The sequence below is a fragment of the Trypanosoma conorhini genome (assembly GCF_003719485.1).
Source record: "Trypanosoma conorhini strain 025E chromosome Unknown Tco_14.4_contig_00011, whole genome shotgun sequence".
Taxonomy (NCBI): Eukaryota; Euglenozoa; class Kinetoplastea; order Trypanosomatida; family Trypanosomatidae; genus Trypanosoma; species Trypanosoma conorhini.
The window spans coordinates 36,170-52,252 of NW_021704096.1; the positions used below are offsets into that span (position 1 = coordinate 36,170).

The 16,083-nt window shown below is 61.2% G+C and overlaps 9 protein-coding genes across 9 annotated transcripts, besides 6 other annotated features; 1 reads left to right on the plus strand and 8 right to left on the minus strand.

Annotated features, from left to right (window-relative positions):
- The first annotated feature begins 103 nt into the window (after positions 1-103).
- Positions 104-135: a microsatellite.
- A 13-nt stretch (positions 136-148) lies between these two features.
- Positions 149-3,859, minus strand: Tco025E_00490 (putative R-SNARE protein; the record flags this gene model as incomplete). Its single annotated transcript, XM_029367431.1, has 1 exon — positions 149-3,859. One exon carries the CDS (start codon positions 3,857-3,859, stop codon positions 149-151), a length of 3,711 nt encoding a protein of 1,236 aa, XP_029232504.1.
- A 331-nt stretch (positions 3,860-4,190) lies between these two features.
- Tco025E_00491 (uncharacterized protein) lies at positions 4,191-6,326 on the minus strand (the record flags this gene model as incomplete). Its single annotated transcript, XM_029367432.1, has 1 exon — positions 4,191-6,326. One exon carries the CDS (start codon positions 6,324-6,326, stop codon positions 4,191-4,193), a length of 2,136 nt encoding a protein of 711 aa, XP_029232505.1.
- Positions 6,327-6,741: 415 nt separating this feature from the next.
- Positions 6,742-6,767: a microsatellite.
- A 19-nt stretch (positions 6,768-6,786) lies between these two features.
- Positions 6,787-6,823: a microsatellite.
- A 73-nt stretch (positions 6,824-6,896) lies between these two features.
- Positions 6,897-6,928: a microsatellite.
- A 45-nt stretch (positions 6,929-6,973) lies between these two features.
- Positions 6,974-7,990, minus strand: Tco025E_00492 (uncharacterized protein; the record flags this gene model as incomplete). Its single annotated transcript, XM_029367433.1, has 1 exon — positions 6,974-7,990. The coding sequence occupies one exon, from the start codon at positions 7,988-7,990 to the stop codon at positions 6,974-6,976; it is 1,017 nt and encodes a 338-aa protein (XP_029232506.1).
- Positions 7,991-8,339: 349 nt separating this feature from the next.
- On the minus strand, positions 8,340-8,951 carry Tco025E_00493 (translation initiation factor 3 subunit K; the record flags this gene model as incomplete). The annotated part of the gene is made up of 1 exon (XM_029367434.1): positions 8,340-8,951. The coding sequence occupies one exon, from the start codon at positions 8,949-8,951 to the stop codon at positions 8,340-8,342; it is 612 nt and encodes a 203-aa protein (XP_029232507.1).
- Positions 8,952-9,078: 127 nt separating this feature from the next.
- On the minus strand, positions 9,079-9,432 carry Tco025E_00494 (uncharacterized protein; the record flags this gene model as incomplete). The annotated part of the gene is made up of 1 exon (XM_029367435.1): positions 9,079-9,432. The coding sequence occupies one exon, from the start codon at positions 9,430-9,432 to the stop codon at positions 9,079-9,081; it is 354 nt and encodes a 117-aa protein (XP_029232508.1).
- Positions 9,433-10,037: 605 nt separating this feature from the next.
- Positions 10,038-10,076: a microsatellite.
- Positions 10,077-10,133: 57 nt separating this feature from the next.
- Positions 10,134-13,040, minus strand: Tco025E_00495 (small nuclear ribonucleoprotein component-like protein; the record flags this gene model as incomplete). The annotated part of the gene is made up of 1 exon (XM_029367436.1): positions 10,134-13,040. The coding sequence occupies one exon, from the start codon at positions 13,038-13,040 to the stop codon at positions 10,134-10,136; it is 2,907 nt and encodes a 968-aa protein (XP_029232509.1).
- A 106-nt stretch (positions 13,041-13,146) lies between these two features.
- Positions 13,147-13,202: a sequence feature (GA-rich).
- A 161-nt stretch (positions 13,203-13,363) lies between these two features.
- Positions 13,364-13,984, minus strand: Tco025E_00496 (uncharacterized protein; the record flags this gene model as incomplete). Its single annotated transcript, XM_029367437.1, has 1 exon — positions 13,364-13,984. The coding sequence occupies one exon, from the start codon at positions 13,982-13,984 to the stop codon at positions 13,364-13,366; it is 621 nt and encodes a 206-aa protein (XP_029232510.1).
- A 353-nt stretch (positions 13,985-14,337) lies between these two features.
- On the minus strand, positions 14,338-15,465 carry Tco025E_00497 (uncharacterized protein; the record flags this gene model as incomplete). Its single annotated transcript, XM_029367438.1, has 1 exon — positions 14,338-15,465. The coding sequence occupies one exon, from the start codon at positions 15,463-15,465 to the stop codon at positions 14,338-14,340; it is 1,128 nt and encodes a 375-aa protein (XP_029232511.1).
- Positions 15,466-15,618: 153 nt separating this feature from the next.
- Positions 15,619-16,083, plus strand: Tco025E_00498 (uncharacterized protein; the record flags this gene model as incomplete). The annotated part of the gene is made up of 1 exon (XM_029367439.1): positions 15,619-16,083. A coding segment is annotated over one exon (465 nt), but the record flags the coding sequence as incomplete, so codon positions are not given.

Here is a 16,083-nt window from a genome sequence, read left to right on the forward strand (position 1 = left end):
GAAGAGTTTGGCAGTCACGGCGGCCGGGAAACCGGGGAAAGTTGGGAAAACGCTTCATCGCGAGGGCCGCGCGCTCTTGCGGGAATGGCGCCCCCGCTCGCCCTCGTTTTTTTTTCCTTTCTTTCTTTCTCTCTTCCGCCACCTCTGTTTATATCCATTTGTTTCGTTGCTTTTCCTTCAACATGCGGGCCAGATTCTGAAATTTGGCCGCCTCCTCCGCGAGCTCGCGGGACCGATTCGCGATTTCAGAAATCCGCTCCCCACGCTCCTGCAGCTTGGTCTGGTTTTCGTTCATTATTCGCCTCGCCTCGTTCAGCGTGACGCCCTCGCGCGCCGCAGTGGATTTTAGCTCGTCGTACCGGCTTCCTCGCCGCGGCCCCTGCAGCGGGCTGGGTTGCTGGGACGACGACGCCGCGTCCCTTGTCGCTGTTGGCGGCGGCGGTGGCGGCGGCGGGGTTCCTCCGTGCTCGGAGGTTGGCGCCAGGCGCCGGTGGAGCTCCTCGAAAGTCTCGTGTCGCTCCGGCCGCAGCAGTTCCTCTATTTTCAGGGCCATTTCCTCCCACGGAAGCGTCATGAGGCGCTTCAAAAAACCCTGCTCCTGCTTCATTGTGGGCGGCGGCGGCAGGAATCGGCGATACGCCCCGAAACTCGACGGCGCGGCTATGCACGGCGGCTCCGCGAAAAACGCACCGGCGTGTGCGCTAACCGTTTGTCCCCCGCCGCCCGCGGCAGCGAAGACGAGGTGGCCGAGCACCCCACCCCGGCCGACGACGTACACGTGGAGGTTTTCCCCCTCCAGCGGGAGAGGGCAGATGCGGAGCTGCCCCTCCCGGGTGAAGTGAATCAGCGCCTGGGACTCCGCCAACGGCTGGGCCGTCTCCAAATCCAACGCGCTGAGCCAGCGCCACCCGTTGGCGTCCTTCGTCAAGACAAGCGCCGCGCCAACGACCCCGCAAACGACCACGTGCTCAATGACACGGTCGGAGCGGAAGGAGCACGACAGCCCGGGGGGGTTCTCAGCCCCGCTCCCTGCCAGGCTCGCGGCGGCAACGACGTCCATCCTTCTGGCGCCGCACAGAAACACGATCGCCCGCTCACGCTGACACTGCGCGGGGGCCGCCTCCGCCGCCGCCGCCTCTTTTTCAAAAGGCATTTCTTCCTCGACGCCACCCGGTCCCTCACACAAACGCCACTCAAGGGGACCAAGGCTCCAGGACGGTCCTGCCTCCACCACGGCGATGCGCGCGGCGGGCAGCGGCGTCTCTCCGAGAGAATGGTTTACCCTCCCTACCAGCATCACGTGGCCTTCGACAACTCGCACGCAGAAGCGCAGTGCCGCAGAAGTCCTTGAGGGAATCGAAAACCAGTCCTCTCCGTCACCCTCCTTTTTCACAGTCCACGAATCCGCACCGTCAGGAGAATGGCGAATGCGCACCGGGAGCAATAGCCGACCAAACACGTCGCGTAGATAGATAACGCCCTCGCTTCCGTGTGCCGCTCCTGTCGTGGCAGTTGCAGCAGACGTCACGACAACTTCGCACAGTAAATCCGCGCCCAATGGAGGGAAGTTTGTCATCTGTGAGCACGCAATAACGGTATTGTAGCGCCACTCCTCTCCTCCCGTGCTTGGAAGGTACGAGAGCAGTCGCATGCGGCTCATATCCCACACAACCACACCCTTCTGGTCGGACAGGGCGCAGACAAGTGCCAGGCACCCCCCGTCGACTGCACCCTCTTTTGCGCACACAGACGAGCCTGGGGAATCCAGCCAGACCGTGTCGAAGGAAGCCACGGTGCTACCAGCGGGGAAGAGCGCTAACGGAAAACGCAGCATAATGGGAAACCCCTCCTCCCCTGCCTGGGCGCCGCTCAGGTCCACCAGCGCCAAGGAGGCGTCGCGCAGCTGGAGCAGTACGCTGCATCCGCCGCGGAGTAATCGGAGCCTTGACGGCGCATCTCCTGAACTCTCCATACGGCAACTGACCAAAACCGCGGATCGTGCTAAAAGGGCTGCGTCGCGGTCGGCATCATCTTCCCTGCCTCCAGCAGGCTTTGTATCTGGCATGAGGCACGCTCCCGAAATCTCCACAAGCGGCTCCACGAACGCCGCCGAGACATGTGACACGAACACAACGACTTTGTCTGCACCGGCGACAACGCGCACTACCATTTCTGTGTCGTGCGGCAGCTCTGGTATGGCTTGCTCGAGTAACACCAACCGCCTGCCAGCTCCGACTGCGACTTGGCTTCCCCACGCCGTATCTTGCTCCATGACGGACGCGGGTGCAGGAATGCACTCGTTGGACCGAGGAAACAGGCAAACACCTCCACGTGGTACATCAGGCAATGTGCCAAACACCAAGGGAGATGTCACTCCCTCCTGCGGGGTGTACGGCTTCGTTAACCCCATCCCTTGCAGTACGTCTCGCCACGGATCGGAGTCCTGTTGGGCGCTCCGCACCGAGGCCCAGATGGCGCTTACCTGTCCAACGGGCGGAGATAAAAGCAGCATTCCAACTGAAGCGGTCGCCCCGCGTGGAAGCTCCTGCAACGTATCTATGCTCTCCACGCTACGCTTTGACCGGCACCGTCGTATGAGGAGCGGACCAGAGGCGCTAGTTGTCATGAGAAGCACGTCCAGGTCGCGCTCTCTCCACATGCCTACCCAGTAGCTGGAGCGAACGCACGGAATGACACGCTTCACGGCGAGGGCATCGTTGGCACCCCGCGCCGCCGCTCGCTCCAGGTGGAGTGCAGCCACATGAGCCAAGACATCTTCTCTCTGATGCAGCTGCCTCCCCTCCACATCCAGCACCAGCTCCACCAATTCTCCCACCGAGTAAAGAAGAAGATGCATCTGACACTTTTTGTCTGATTGCACTTGCATAGAAGAGCCGGCGCTACGTGCAATGTGTATACCGCACGTTGCACCCCCGCTCTCCTCGTCGACGCCTTCCACGTTACTATTCCCGAGAGAAAAAGGTAAGCGGCAACCCGTCTCTAGCGTCCAGAACACCTCCACCGACCTGTTCTTTGTCTTCTTTCCCCCATCTGACCATATAAACACGGTGGAGATGTCACCGTTCGTCGCGACGATGTAAGCCCCTCCCGGGGTTACTCTGCAGACCTGCAGCGACGTGCCTGCAGCGACGCCGGGAAGGCGGTAGAAGCCACTTAGGTTGTTCTCGCCCAGGTGCCACTTGCAGACCCCAGGGACACCCGCAAGCACCGCCACAAGGGAATTTGGACTCGTCGGATTGGAGTCTATCGAGTGGACGTGGCCACACGACGACGACGACGACGGCGGCAGCTGAGCCGGAAGGAAGGGACGGCAAAACGCGAGTGGATCGCTTGTCAATGCCGCCCACACCAAACTCGGCGCACCGGCCTCATCCTTCAGCTTCCAATACATGACGGAGCCCCCGCGGCAGCCAACGACGCCCCACGTCATGCCTTGCGGAACGTGGAGGCAAGCAAACAGTGCCCCACCCCTGCCGCGCGGGAAAAGGACGCAGGGGGAATGGCGTCGTGTAAAGTCGAGCAGCAGTAGACACTCCGGGGACAGTAGAACAAAGCTCGAGGTTCCGGCAAAGATATAAGCGTCCAGCCATCGCACCCCTTTTCGCACCGGAAGCGTCACCCGTCGACGGCCGCGCGTCAGCACGACGACGGGCACGTTGTCGCCGACGCAGAGAAGGCTCCCGAGGACGGGGTCGAGGGCACACAGGTGGTACGCTGCGTAGTCGACCGTCTCGTCGTTGCAAACAAGAGCGGGGCGGTCGGGCTTTGGCGCGGCTGTGGCGCTGGCAGTGACCGATGCCTTTGGGCTCCAGAAGCGAATCTTTCGAAGATGCTCCATTGGCTGCTTCACAAATGCAATGTGTCGGCCAATTCCTCGCTCGCTCCGCGGGCAATTGACGTCCTTGGGGCAGAGTCGCTAAAGGCGTGGGTACAAGAAGAAGGAGCGGCGCACATGCAACGAGGTTCAAAGCCAGGAGCATGAGGCACACACACACACCCGCCGCCGCAATCCGCCCCTCTTCACCCGCGCATCAACGAGGAAGAGAACTATATATATATATAGGACAGTGCAGAGACAAAAGGCAAGCAAGGATAAAGAAGGCCAAAACTGCCAACACGATTGTAATTCATTTTCTGTTTGTGTGGGTGGATGCTGACGTCAGGACTTGTTATTTACCGCGGCGTTCCGAGAGGAGGGCCTGGCACTGCCGCAGCGCCGCAGAGGCCGCCGTGTATCGCCCCCTAAGCGCCTCCATCGCCGCCTCCGTGCCCTCCACGGCCTGCGTGTTGGAGGGGGCTGCAAAGTAAGTGGTGGCCAAAAGCACAAAAACAGTGCACGCCAGAGAAACTACGATGAGCCGGCGAAGACGTGAAGAGGCGGAGAACCGCAATTTTTTCGCGGACAGGACTGCCTGGGAGACAAACTGCTGCCGAGAACGCTCGGATGGCGCCGCATACAACGCCTCGAACGAGGGCGTAGCGGCGGCACCAAATGTGCCCTCCGCCGTCGCCGGGCGCGAGGTGTGGGGCCGCTCTGCGTCAGAGGCATTTTCTGCCTGCAAGTGTTGAAGCCTCACCGCAGAGCGTTCCGCCTCCAGCTCGTGAATGCGAGCCTCAAACCGACGCGTCTTCGCGGCTTGCTCCTCGCGGTAAAAGGCAAACTTTGCGTTCTGTGCGATCAACTCATCGAGCTGGACCTGCAGCTGCCGTATGGTTTGGTCCCTGCGCTGCAGCTCCGCTTCCTGCGCAGCTGCCCTAGCCTCCGCAGAGCTGCAGGCCCGCTCAAGTGCGGCGGCCCCCTCCGCCGTCTCCTCCGCAACGGGCGCCTGTCTGAAGCGAAGGAGCTCGGCCTCACCGTAGTGCAGCTCTAGCTCGCGGATACGCTCACGCGCGCGCTCGTGCGCCTCCTCCTCCTCGCGCAACCGCCGCCGCAGCTTTTGCCGCTCCGCCTCCTTTGACATCAATTCCTCCTCACGGAGGACAATGAGGCGTTGACTCTGCACCTGCATGAGCTCCATCTCACTACTCAAGAGCTGGGCCTGCTCCAACTCCTGGCGAAGATCCTCAAGGCGCTCCGCCTGCTTACGCTTATCCTCACGCACCTGCTGCAGGGTCGCCTCCAACGCACGGCAGGCAGCCTGCTGCTCCTGCAGCAGCCCTTCCCGCTCCCGCAGCAGTTCCTCGAAGCGCACACGCTGCTCCTCCAGTGCCTCACTGGCAGTCTTTTTGAGGCACTCCGCGTCGCCGGACACCGCCGTGTGCCTCGCCTCAATCTCCCGCTCGCGGGCCAACGCCTGCTCCCACTCCTGGCGCCTACTTTCTGCGAGTTGCTTTGCCTCCTGCAATTCTCGCTCCAGGCGTGCAGCATTGTCCTCGTTCTGCCGTATGACGAGTTGGTAATCCTTCTCCCGCAGTCCGTGTTCCTCCGCCTGGGCCTCAATGGTGTTCGCTAGCTGCGCCGCTTTTGAGCGCCATGTGTCCACCTCCATCTTGAGCTCGGCTATCTTCCGTTCCGCCTCCATGTGCTCCCACGCCGCACCCTCCAGTCGACGCTGAGTGCGCTCCTGCTCCGCCACGAGCTCCGCCCGCATCTGCTTCTCGCGCTGCAACGCCGACGCCAAGAAGGCCTGCACCTGCGGCGGCGATTCACTCGTGGCGGCCGCGGTGTCGTCGTCCCCGTGCGAGTCCGCAACGGCGGTAGAGTTTGGCGCAGGCACCCCTTTTTTTTCAGGCGGTGCCTCCCCCGCCGCACGCGCCTCTAGGAGCTGCCGCTCCAACTCCTCGTTGCGCTGCCGCATGACCTCCTTGAAGCGCTCGAAATTTTGGCACAACCCCTGCACATCCTCCTTCTTGGAGGCCTCCGCCGCCAACCGCGCCTGCTCGGCCTCGAGCTGCCGCTTGTACGCCTTCTTCTCGCCTTCTACCGCCTTCTGGAGCCGGGCCTGCAGGTCGGCCAGCTTGGCCTCCGTCTGCGCCGCGTAAACCTCGTTCATCTTCCCCGATGCGCCCGCGCGGCGCAACTCCTCCAGCATGCGCTTGTCGTCAGCGCGTTGCTGCGCCATCAGACGCTTTTCCCGTTCGGCGGTGCGGCGGAAGGCATCATACTCCGAGCGCAGCGCAGCTGCGTCGGCAAACAACTCATCATACCTGCTCTTCTGCTCCACCCACTGCGCACGCAGCTGCGACAGCTCCGCGGTCAGCTCTTCCCTCGTTGCGTTCCCATTGACGCCCGACGAGGTCGATAGGCGGCCTGCCGCAGGGCGTTCTTCGCCGAGCTCTATGAGTCGCTGTAACAGGCCAGCCATTAGAACGCGTCTCGTGCAGCGGCGGCAGCCGCTTCTTGCCTTCTTCCCTCTTCCTCCCCCACAGAGAGAATCAAGCAAGCAAAGGAGAATCAAAGGCAAGTGAAGGGCAATCCACGGCGGGGGTACCGAAAGAAGGGGAGGGGAGGGGAGCAGCGAATTCCCCTAGTGGGCATTGAAGACTGGGGAAACCCGCAAGTGTTCTGCTGAGACTTGTGTTAGGCCTGCATGCCTTGTGGGGAAATGGCTACAAGTCATGTGACCTCCTGGCGCCCCCTTCCCCTACCACCACCACCTTTGCGTGTCACGGCGAGTGGAGTGAGGGACCCACTGAGACGCAGGCAGCAGACATGAGAGAACCAGCTGCGCCAGTTGGTGGAAACGGGACGGCGCAGGACACACCAAAGTGTGCACGCAAATAATATAATATATATATATATATATGGGAAATGGTGAGAAAAAGACAAATAAAATAACAACAATAATAACAACAGCAAAACGAAATTAGGGGTGACGGCATGCGTCTTCTGTCATGCAACGTGCGGGTCCGTTGCGCAGTCAAGAAAGGCCAGAATATATATATATATATATATATATATATATATGTATGCAGGAGACCACCGGCGCTTTCCTCGCTCACAGCCCCGCCGTTAGGCATCCTCATGAGCCACCACGAGAAAAGGAGCCAAGTGGCCGTAGAGCGCAGGGACAAACGCCTTGTACGACGGCAGCCTCTCCACCTCCACGCCGATGAGGTGCTCGCCCTCCTCGAGGACGGAGAGATCGTCAAAGTGCAGGACAACCGTACGCCGCCGCCGCTGCTGCTCCTGCTCCTGCTCCCGGCAGCGGGCGGCACCATGCGGGTCATCCAGCGCAAATGCGGCAGACCTTTTCTTCCTTTTCTCCCTTTTCCTGTCGGCAGCAGGGGCCGCGGTCTTCTCGGGAGCAACTGCAGCGGCGTCAATCAAGAGTTTCCGCGTGGAGCCGCAAAGCTGTGCCGCCGCAGGACGACAAAGAAATACGCTCACCGCAGCATAGCCGCTCAATTGGGCTTCATCCAGCCGCAGTTGCTGCTCTATAATTACTTTCATTGGGGGCATGACACGGTTCGGGGTCACACGCTCTGCCCGTGGCTCCCACCACAGCCGCAGCGTCGCCGCACGGTGGGCGGCGCAGAGGGGGAGCTCCGCGTGCACCTTCGCCAGCGTGTGCGGAGCGGAGAACCGAGCGAGCGCATCCTGCAAACGTTGGTCTCGTAATGTGCCCTGTGTGATGAGGCCCACGGCAAAGTCCGCCGGGGCGTTCCGCGTGATGAAGACTCCCATCACAGGCGTGCCACGCCGCAATGAGGCACTGGCAGAGTTCAGTATATGTTCCGCGGCAAACATTGTGGCATGTTCCCAGAACGCAACCGCCCGCTCTTCTGTGAGCCCTTCAACCGTGTGGCAGCGGGTGAGGGAGGTGTAATCGGCGTGCGAGAGAATCATGGAGACTGACTCGCGCAACGCGAGGCTGGCGGGGTGAATGCCTGGTACTGCGGCCGTCGGTTTCTCCTGCAGGCCAAGCGCCTGACGGACCTCCGCCAACTCTGCAAACGCGCACATGTACTCGCTCGTGTCTGGCACCTCGTGTCGGTGAAACACGCACGACGGCACTCTGTGGCGCATCACAAATGGGGAATGGGCCCCGGCTCTGGGATTTTTTTTCTTCGCTTCCTGTTTCTGTCCAGCGCCGGGGTGGGAGGTCTCTAAAGGGAGGCGCAAGGCCACGTCGTAAAAAAAAAAAATGGCTGATGGCCACCGCGCCGCCGCCGGGGCGCAGCGGCAGGGAGCGCAAGGAGCCCCAAAAGGCGGGGTGGAGGCAACCACACAGGACAAAACAAGGAAACAAAACACACATACACACAAGGGGTAAACGAACTCATTTGTGTTTGTTTAAAGTCACTTAGATGTAGTTTCTTTTTTCCATTTTCCGCCTCGCTTTTCCTTGGCGGGGCCGTCCGCGCCGCCGTCGCCCTCACGAGACAATCGAGACGATGTCGGAGAAGCGCAGCGGCTGCTGGTTGGTGTCGCTCTCCGGGGCGTTGAAGGTCGACTTGGCAAACGTCACCGTCTCCGCGTCGCAGGAAAGGAGCGGAGCGGCGTCGCCGGAGAGGCGGGCCGACTCGTTCAGCGTGGACTGCAGCTGGTCGGGGCTCACGCCGAGGTACGTCGCCAGCCTCGCCGCCGGCACCTTCTCGAGTGTGCTGGCCACCACCGTCAAGATGCCGGCGCGCACCTGCGGCTCGAAGCTGGGCGCGGCGGCGAGGAGGCCCTTTGCCTCGCCCCACACCTCCCAGAACTGCACAAACCTGCCGCAGCTCAGGTAGTTCTCCAGATCGTAAATTAGGCCGAGCTCCTTCTCAATGTAGTGGGCATCCTGCACGTGCCCCGGCACGAGGGAGATGCATGCTGAGAAGTCGCTACACTGGAAGCGCGGGAGCGTCTGCAGAAGGGTTCCAAGAAGCAAGCGCTTGTCAGGCTGTGTACCCGCCATGACGTAACTTTTCAGGAAGCGAAGGAAGAGCGGGAGGTCATACCTGTCCTGCTGCAGCGCCTCATCCACCTCCCTTGCCAAATCCCGACTCATTCGCAGTTACGTTAAACGTCGGTGTGAAAGACAACGGTGCTACTCCACTGGTGGCAGGTTAAGCGTCAGAAAGCAAGAATAAGGAAGAAGCAGAAGCAGAACCAAACAAGTGCAAAAAAAAAAGGCTTCACATGGCGCCCAACCGGCGCGGTGAGACGCACAAATGGAGCAGTTGGGGTGGGCGACAGCGAAGCGCACGGGAGCCGTACGAGCCGCTGGTGTCCCTCGCGGCACGGAGGGAAATTTCGTGTCGGGCGCCGTCCTCACCCATGCAGGCCACGGCTAACACGCCGCGGCAGTGGGCAGAAAGGAAGCGAGAAAGCAGCAGCAGCAGCAGCACAGAAAGGTCATGTGGCTTTGAAAAAAAAAGGCAACGACTCGGAAGTATCAGCAACGCCCTCTTGGACACGAGTGACACGCCACGCAGCACGCCACGGCGGAGCAGCAATTGGGCGCAGTTGAACGTCGCTGCCGGACGCATTGTAGTTTCAACCTGGCGGTGTCATCCACGCCAGTTGGGGGAACAAGATGAGGGGCCGCGCTCTCACTGGAGGGGCGCGCAAGACGTACCTCGGGCAAAAATCCACCGGCGCCGCCACGGGGCACAGACGACGCATCAGCATTTACTTGCCACCCAAGCGCGCGGAACAACATGGAGCCGCTGAGTTCTGCGACACACTCGACGCCGCTCACGGCTGCTCCCATCATTGAGCCTTCAGTCCAGCAACACTCGCATTGTCTTGTGGCAAGTGCGTCGTGTGCACGCCGTCCGTGGGCCTGTCACACCACCTGTCTTTCTTGGCGCCCTCGCATCCGATGCGCGTTTGCTTACCTTCCGCGAGAGCAACCGACCACCACACTCACAAGCACACACATGGAATGTCATGCGCACAAGCGTGAAGAAGAACGCGTCTACGCAGAAAAAAAAAGAGAGCGGGAGAACAGAATGCAGAGGAGCAAAAGGAGCCGTCAAACTGAACCCAAAGGAAACAAGTTTCCCCGCGGAGCGCTTATACATATGTGTGTGTGTGTGTTGGGAGGGAAGAATTATATTTATTTGTGACTGTAAGGCACCGCCTGTTGATGTTGTTGCTTTCTTTGTTTTGTTTTTTGTTTTTTATCTTTCCTCTCATTGCATTAAAGACAAGACAAAAATCAAAACACGCAAGCAGAGGCGCGCAGTCACGCCTGAAACTCCGCGAGGAGTGGTGGAAGGCCTTTTCGAAAGCGCGTCTTGAGCGTGAAGTCCCGCGCCAGCTGGTAGCCGCGTGCCGGCTGCAGCGGCGGGACGTGGATGGTCGCGTCGAATGGGTCGCCGGGCACGAGGTCCCAGCGGTCGAAGCTGAAGAGCGGGAACGCCTCGCCCTGCGTCGCCATGCGCACTTGCGTCTCCAGGCCAAAGCTGTCCATCGCCGGCACCAGCGCCCGCACACACACAAGCGTTGTGGCGGCAATCGGATCCTCCGCCAAAATGCCTCCCCGACGCATCTGCAGGATCTCGGAAAGTTTTCCGACACACTCGGGGGGACACGTGATGTCGACGGCAAGCACCGGCTCAAGGAGGCGCGGCTGCCCGCCAAGAAGCGCCTGCTTCACCGTCGTCCGCGCGATGGAAATGACCGCCGCATCCTTCACCTCCGCCTCCACGTCTGCAAATACGAGTCGCACCGCGACGCCACGGACCACGTCGCCGGTGAGTGGACCAGACGCCACGGCAGAGCGAAAGCCAACGGCCATGGCCTGCAAACGCTGCTGCGTCAGCGGCGCAAATTGCCGCTGCTCCTCCTCAATAGTGTCGTTAATGAGCAGGCTTGGGCCCTTCGTCGCGTGGGGGCCCGCCGCCATAACGTGTTGGGAGTCCAGCGCGTCCATACCATGTCGCCGCAGCGTCGTCCAGAGCTTGACAACGCCGCTACTCTCACGGGGAAAGAGGTCGACCTGCTCGTACTCCACGAGATCCACCAGCTGGCGGTTCAGGGAGCCACTTGTGCAGCCAACCTGTGCCCGCTTGGGGCCGCTCACGGCCAGCACGCCATTCTGTTCCAGCACCGTCTCCGAAAAGGAGACGAACGGCTGTGAGATTCCAAGTTTTACGCCCTTGCAGAGGCCACAGCGTAGCTCGTGCAGAGTGGTGTCAAGGTGCAACTCGCCATACCCGGTGAGGGTGAACTCGCCTGTTTCTTCCTTGTGGGCATCAAGCCCGGGGGTTGTGCGTACGAGAATCTGCAGTCCGCGCTGCAGCTCTGCGCTCTTCGTGGGGTCTTTCAGCTCCACCCCAACGTGCACCATCGGATCCCCGCAGTTGAGCGGATAAACCCGCGCCTCGTCAAGCCATGCCCCGGATGTGGCGTCCCCCACGTCAGCGGCGTCCTCCTCCTCCTCCAGCAGCAGGGGAGCGGCGATGGCGCCCCCCACCAGCACAAGATGGCTCCCGGGTCGCGTACCAAAGCCAGTGAGAAGAACCACCTGGCCTGCATAGGCGCAATCCACATCCACGAGCCCGTTGAGCATCTTCAGCAGCAGCTCCTTGACGACAAATGTATAGAACGGCTCCGCGTCGCTGGAGTGCTCATCCACCACGACCAGCTTCATATTTCGTTGTAAAACACCATGCAGCACGCGAACAACGGCAAAATTTTCTTCACCGTTTTTTTGCGAACGCAGCAGCGGCGCAATGGCAATCGCCGAGTTTTCCGCCTCACACACAAGGCCATAGCGCAGTCGAAGCCACTCCGAGCGCGCATCCGGCTGCGGCATCACATTGAGAAGGGCGTCAATGCCCTCCGACGCCGCGTCGCCACAGAAGAGCTGGATGGCCTCGCGAGCCGCAGCGACGGGGTCCCGTGGGAGCGGGTGCAGCCTGCTGCTAAGAGCCTCGTGTCCCTTGCCGGTCAACGCGTGGGCGACAATTTTGTAGAGCGGTTCAAGAACCAGCGTGACGAAGGCAGGTCTCTGGGTGAAGTTGGTGATCCTCACGAAGCGGCCCTTCTCGAGGGCAACCTGCCCCCAGAGCTGCTGCGACAGCGCGGCTGGGTCAACGGAAGGGTACTCGCGGCTGTACTTCAGCGCGAAGGTCTCCGCTGTGAAGCAGAAGCCCAGCTTTGCGGAGGCGAAGCAGACGGTGCCGTTCGCCGGGGAGACAAGAAATGGGGAGCCAAAGCCGGCGATCTCGTTGTTGACGGCGTCCACCACCATCCGCAGCTTGCGGTAGGCGTCCATCGGCGGCAGCTTGAGGTCCATGATGAGGCGATCAACCTTCGTGATGACAAGAATCACAGGTAGGCCCTCCTGCAGCACCGCCTGTCGCAGCAGTCGGACGGCGTTGCGTGTGACGGACTCAACGGCGTCAACGCAAAACATGGCGGCGTCTGCCAGGCGCAGGGCTGCCGCCGTCTCCGCCGCGAAGTCGGGATGGCCGGGGGTGTCGCAGAAGCTGACAAGGTGCGACGCCTGCTGGAAGTGGGCCCCGGACACAATCTCCGTCACGACGCTGCTCTTCACAGAGATTTTGCGCTCCACCTCATCCTCACGCTGGCGGTACGCGCGACCCCCAAGCAGCATGGTGAGCAGCGACGTTTTGCCGTGGTGCAGGTGGCCAATGAGGGCCACGTTGCGCTGCCGCGCCGGGATGCCGCGCAGGAGATCTAGAAAGCCACGCTCCGACGACGGTGCCGCATGAACGTCTTGAATAAGCAGCGGTGCCACACGCCGGTCCTCCACGAGAAACTTACCCTGTGCCCCCGTCGCCCGGGGACGCGAGACGACGTCCTTCCCCTCCACCAGCGGCTCAGCGAGGGATTGTGTTGCCGCCTCGCCAATAACGAGTTCCACGTCGTTGCTAAAGTCACTGCTTGAATCACTTGTTTCAGCATCAGTGGAGCTCCCACGATGCCGCCTTCGCCGCCGCCGCTGCTGCTGGAGTGAGCCATCGTCGTCGTCCTCATCGCTACTGCCGCCTCCCTCCCGCTGCCAGGCATTGTCGTCGCTCACAGAGGCGACCTCCTGGCCGCTGCCGTCGTAGCTGCTGCTGCCGCTGCTGCTGTCGTCAGGCTCCAGCCTGTTGCCGTGCTCGTCGTACCCAAAGTCCATGCGGTGAGCTGCGTCTTCGCCCGTGCTTCGCTCCCAAAACTTGCTTGTATTCCCTTTCCTCCCAAGACAACGGAATTGGGAAACACAGAAGACCCCCCGTAGGAGCAAAAAAAGCAAAAAAAAAACAATAAAAAAATAAGAGAGTGACGAAGAAAAAAAAAATAGATTTGCGGCACCACACAGTGCCACCTGAGAGCAGAGCTCAGGTGGGACAGCATAAACAACGCGGGCAGTGGCACATGCACCCACTCCAGCATTAAAGGCAAACAGGGGGAAATGTGTGCCCCTACAGACGCCAATACCCACCCCCCACCCGTGGCTCGTCAGTCCTCGTAGCGCAGCGCCCCGTTAGGATTCTGCAGTGACGGCGGTAGCACCTTCACCTTGGGCGCCTCGTGAAAAGTGGCAAGAACACGCTGCTCCAGCGACATCTGGTGCGCCTGACTCTCCAAACCGGAGCGAATTTGCTCCTCTCGCACCTTCCGCAGCTGCTCCGGTGATTCCGCCTCTAGTCGCATTGCCATGGCGCCCACCAAGGCGTTGATTTCAGGCTGTCGTGCCTCCAGCGGCTTCACACTTGTCACTACCACCGCGATGAAGAGAAAGCCAATGATGAGGTAGACGGAAAGAAAGTATTGGGTCTCGGGAGTAAAGTTGTACTCCGTGCGGCGCACCTCCCAGTCGAGGCACGAGACGAGGCCGAGACGATTGATGTACAGCGTGCGGGAAAGTCGTTCATCCTCCAGCACCTGCAAGTCCTTGTGGGCCTGACTAATAAGCTCACGCTGCGCTGAAGGGCTCGTGATGCCTTTATTCCGCCTAAAACCAGAACGAATCTGCTGCAGGAGAAGCATGCGGATTGTAACGTTTGGGATGCGGTTGGCTGACTTCAGGTAGCGCCGGTACAGCAGCGTCACCGCCTCCGCAGGCAGCAGGGCGGACATGTTCGTTGTGTTCTGTTCTACAGTCGCAGCTGTGACGTTTCCTCACTGCCCCGCACCCGCTTTTCCCCTCCGCGGCGGAAGGCGATCCGCAGCGATGGGATAGACTAAGAAGAAAGAAAAAATGCGTAAAGAAAACAAAAAAAAAGCGGGGCCGATGATGCCGAGAGAAGAGATGCGTTCGCGCGCCAAGAGGCAGCGCGAGCTTAGAAACGGTGAACCTCACACAATGAGGGAAGTCCTCGCAAGAGGCGAAGAGAAAACACATCTAAAAAAAACATATACACAAATACACAAGCCAGAAGAGCGAAAAAAAAGGCAGTGGGATATATTTTCATTCGCCCTGCTTCTCCACCTCACATTCCGCCGCGTGTTGCAGCGCCCGCCTTTCCAGGTGCCACCCATCGCTTCATGGGCACGGAATGCTGCCTGCGATCATACTGTTTCTCTTGCGCCGACAGGGTGGCCACGGCGTAGCCGAAAGGGTCGTCGCCAGCGTGGCCGGCGTCCATCCTTGACTGCCGCTCCAACGGCACTCGGAGGGCGTGCGGCGAGCCCCTCGCCGCGGAGGACATCGTCGCATGGCCCCGAGAGGAGGAGGGGGCCGGCGGCCTCCTCTCGCCGGGGGATGGCGCAGCGTGCCGCTCGGGCGACGGCGTGGTGTCACTAACGCGACTCTGCGCCGCACGCGGTGTCCGTTGAAGCAGCGACTCCCGCTCGACCCCCACCGGCGTCGGTGACGACGGCCGGGCGACGTCTTCGGCCTCCGCGACCGCCACCGCACTAAGAGCGTCCGCGACATCGTTGAAGAGCAGCAGGCACGCCTCCAGGATGGCGGCGTCCGTCTTTCCCAGCGCGACGGACCCCAACAGACACTGCTGAATTTTCCGCAGCGCCACGCTCTGCTTTGCCGCCACCAGGTTAATCAGCTGCGTCAACTGCCTCTGCCGCCGCGTCACTTGCAGGGAAAGACCAGCCGTGTGCTCAATCGCGCTGCAAAGCTCGCGCCCTAGCTGCATCACGCCTTCTCCCTCCTCATCCACCACCACTGTCCCCCGCGCCGCCCGCTTCAACTCCGCCACCGCAGCATCACGCAGACAAAGCACCACCTCTTCTAGGCCCACTGAAACCCCGGCCAGCCTCGCGGTATCGGAATACGCCGAATCCGCTGCCCTCGACTTTGCCTCCGCAAGCTGCTGCAAAAGACTGTTCGCCGCCTCCGCTTTCTCATGTGAAAGCTCCGTAGCGCTCGCCACCTCCTGCTCCAGCGCAAGGCAACGGGAGCGCAGCAACGACACCTCCGCCATCAACGAGCGCTTCTCCTCACGAAGTGTTGCTTCAGTCTCCGCCAACGCACTCTTCATTCCACGACTTTTCACGCACAACTGCCCATTCTCCTCCTCCAACCTTCTTACCGTATTCCTAAGCGCGTCAGCTTCTCTCCTTGCCTCGTCGAAAGACACCGACAACTTCGACAACTTCATCTCCAAGCAACCACGACCCTTCGCAAAAGCCACCTTCACCTTCTCAACCTCTTCACGATATAAGACAACGGCATCCTCCAACTGTTTCTCAACAGAAGCCAAGCGTCCCTCCAGCACTTTGACATTCGACCGCAGCAACAAACACTCCTTACCATGTTCAGACCGCTCGTGCACCAGGGCCGCCTCGAGGGTGGCCAGCTGCTCGCCGTGGCGCTGCTCCGCGGTGTCGTGCGTTTCCTGGGCGCCACGCTCCGCCTCCTCGGCGCGCTGCCGCGCGTGCTCAAGCGCCACCGGAGGCTTTCGACCTCGTCTGCGTGCTGCGCCCGCTCGTGCTCCAGGGCCGCCTCGAGGGTGGCCAGCTGCTCGCCGTGGCGCTGCTCCGCGGTGTCGTGCGTTTCCTGGGCACCACGCTCCGCCTCCTCGGCGCGCTGCCGCGCGTGCTCAAGCGCCACACCGGAGGCTTTCGACCTCGTCTGCGTGCTGCGCCCGCTCGTGCTCCAGGGCCGCCTCGAGGGTGGCCAGCTGCTCGCCGTGGCGCTGCTCCGCGGTGTCGTGCGTTTCCTGGGCACCACGCTCCGCCTCCTCGGCGCGCTGCCGCGCGTGCTCAAGCGTCCACAC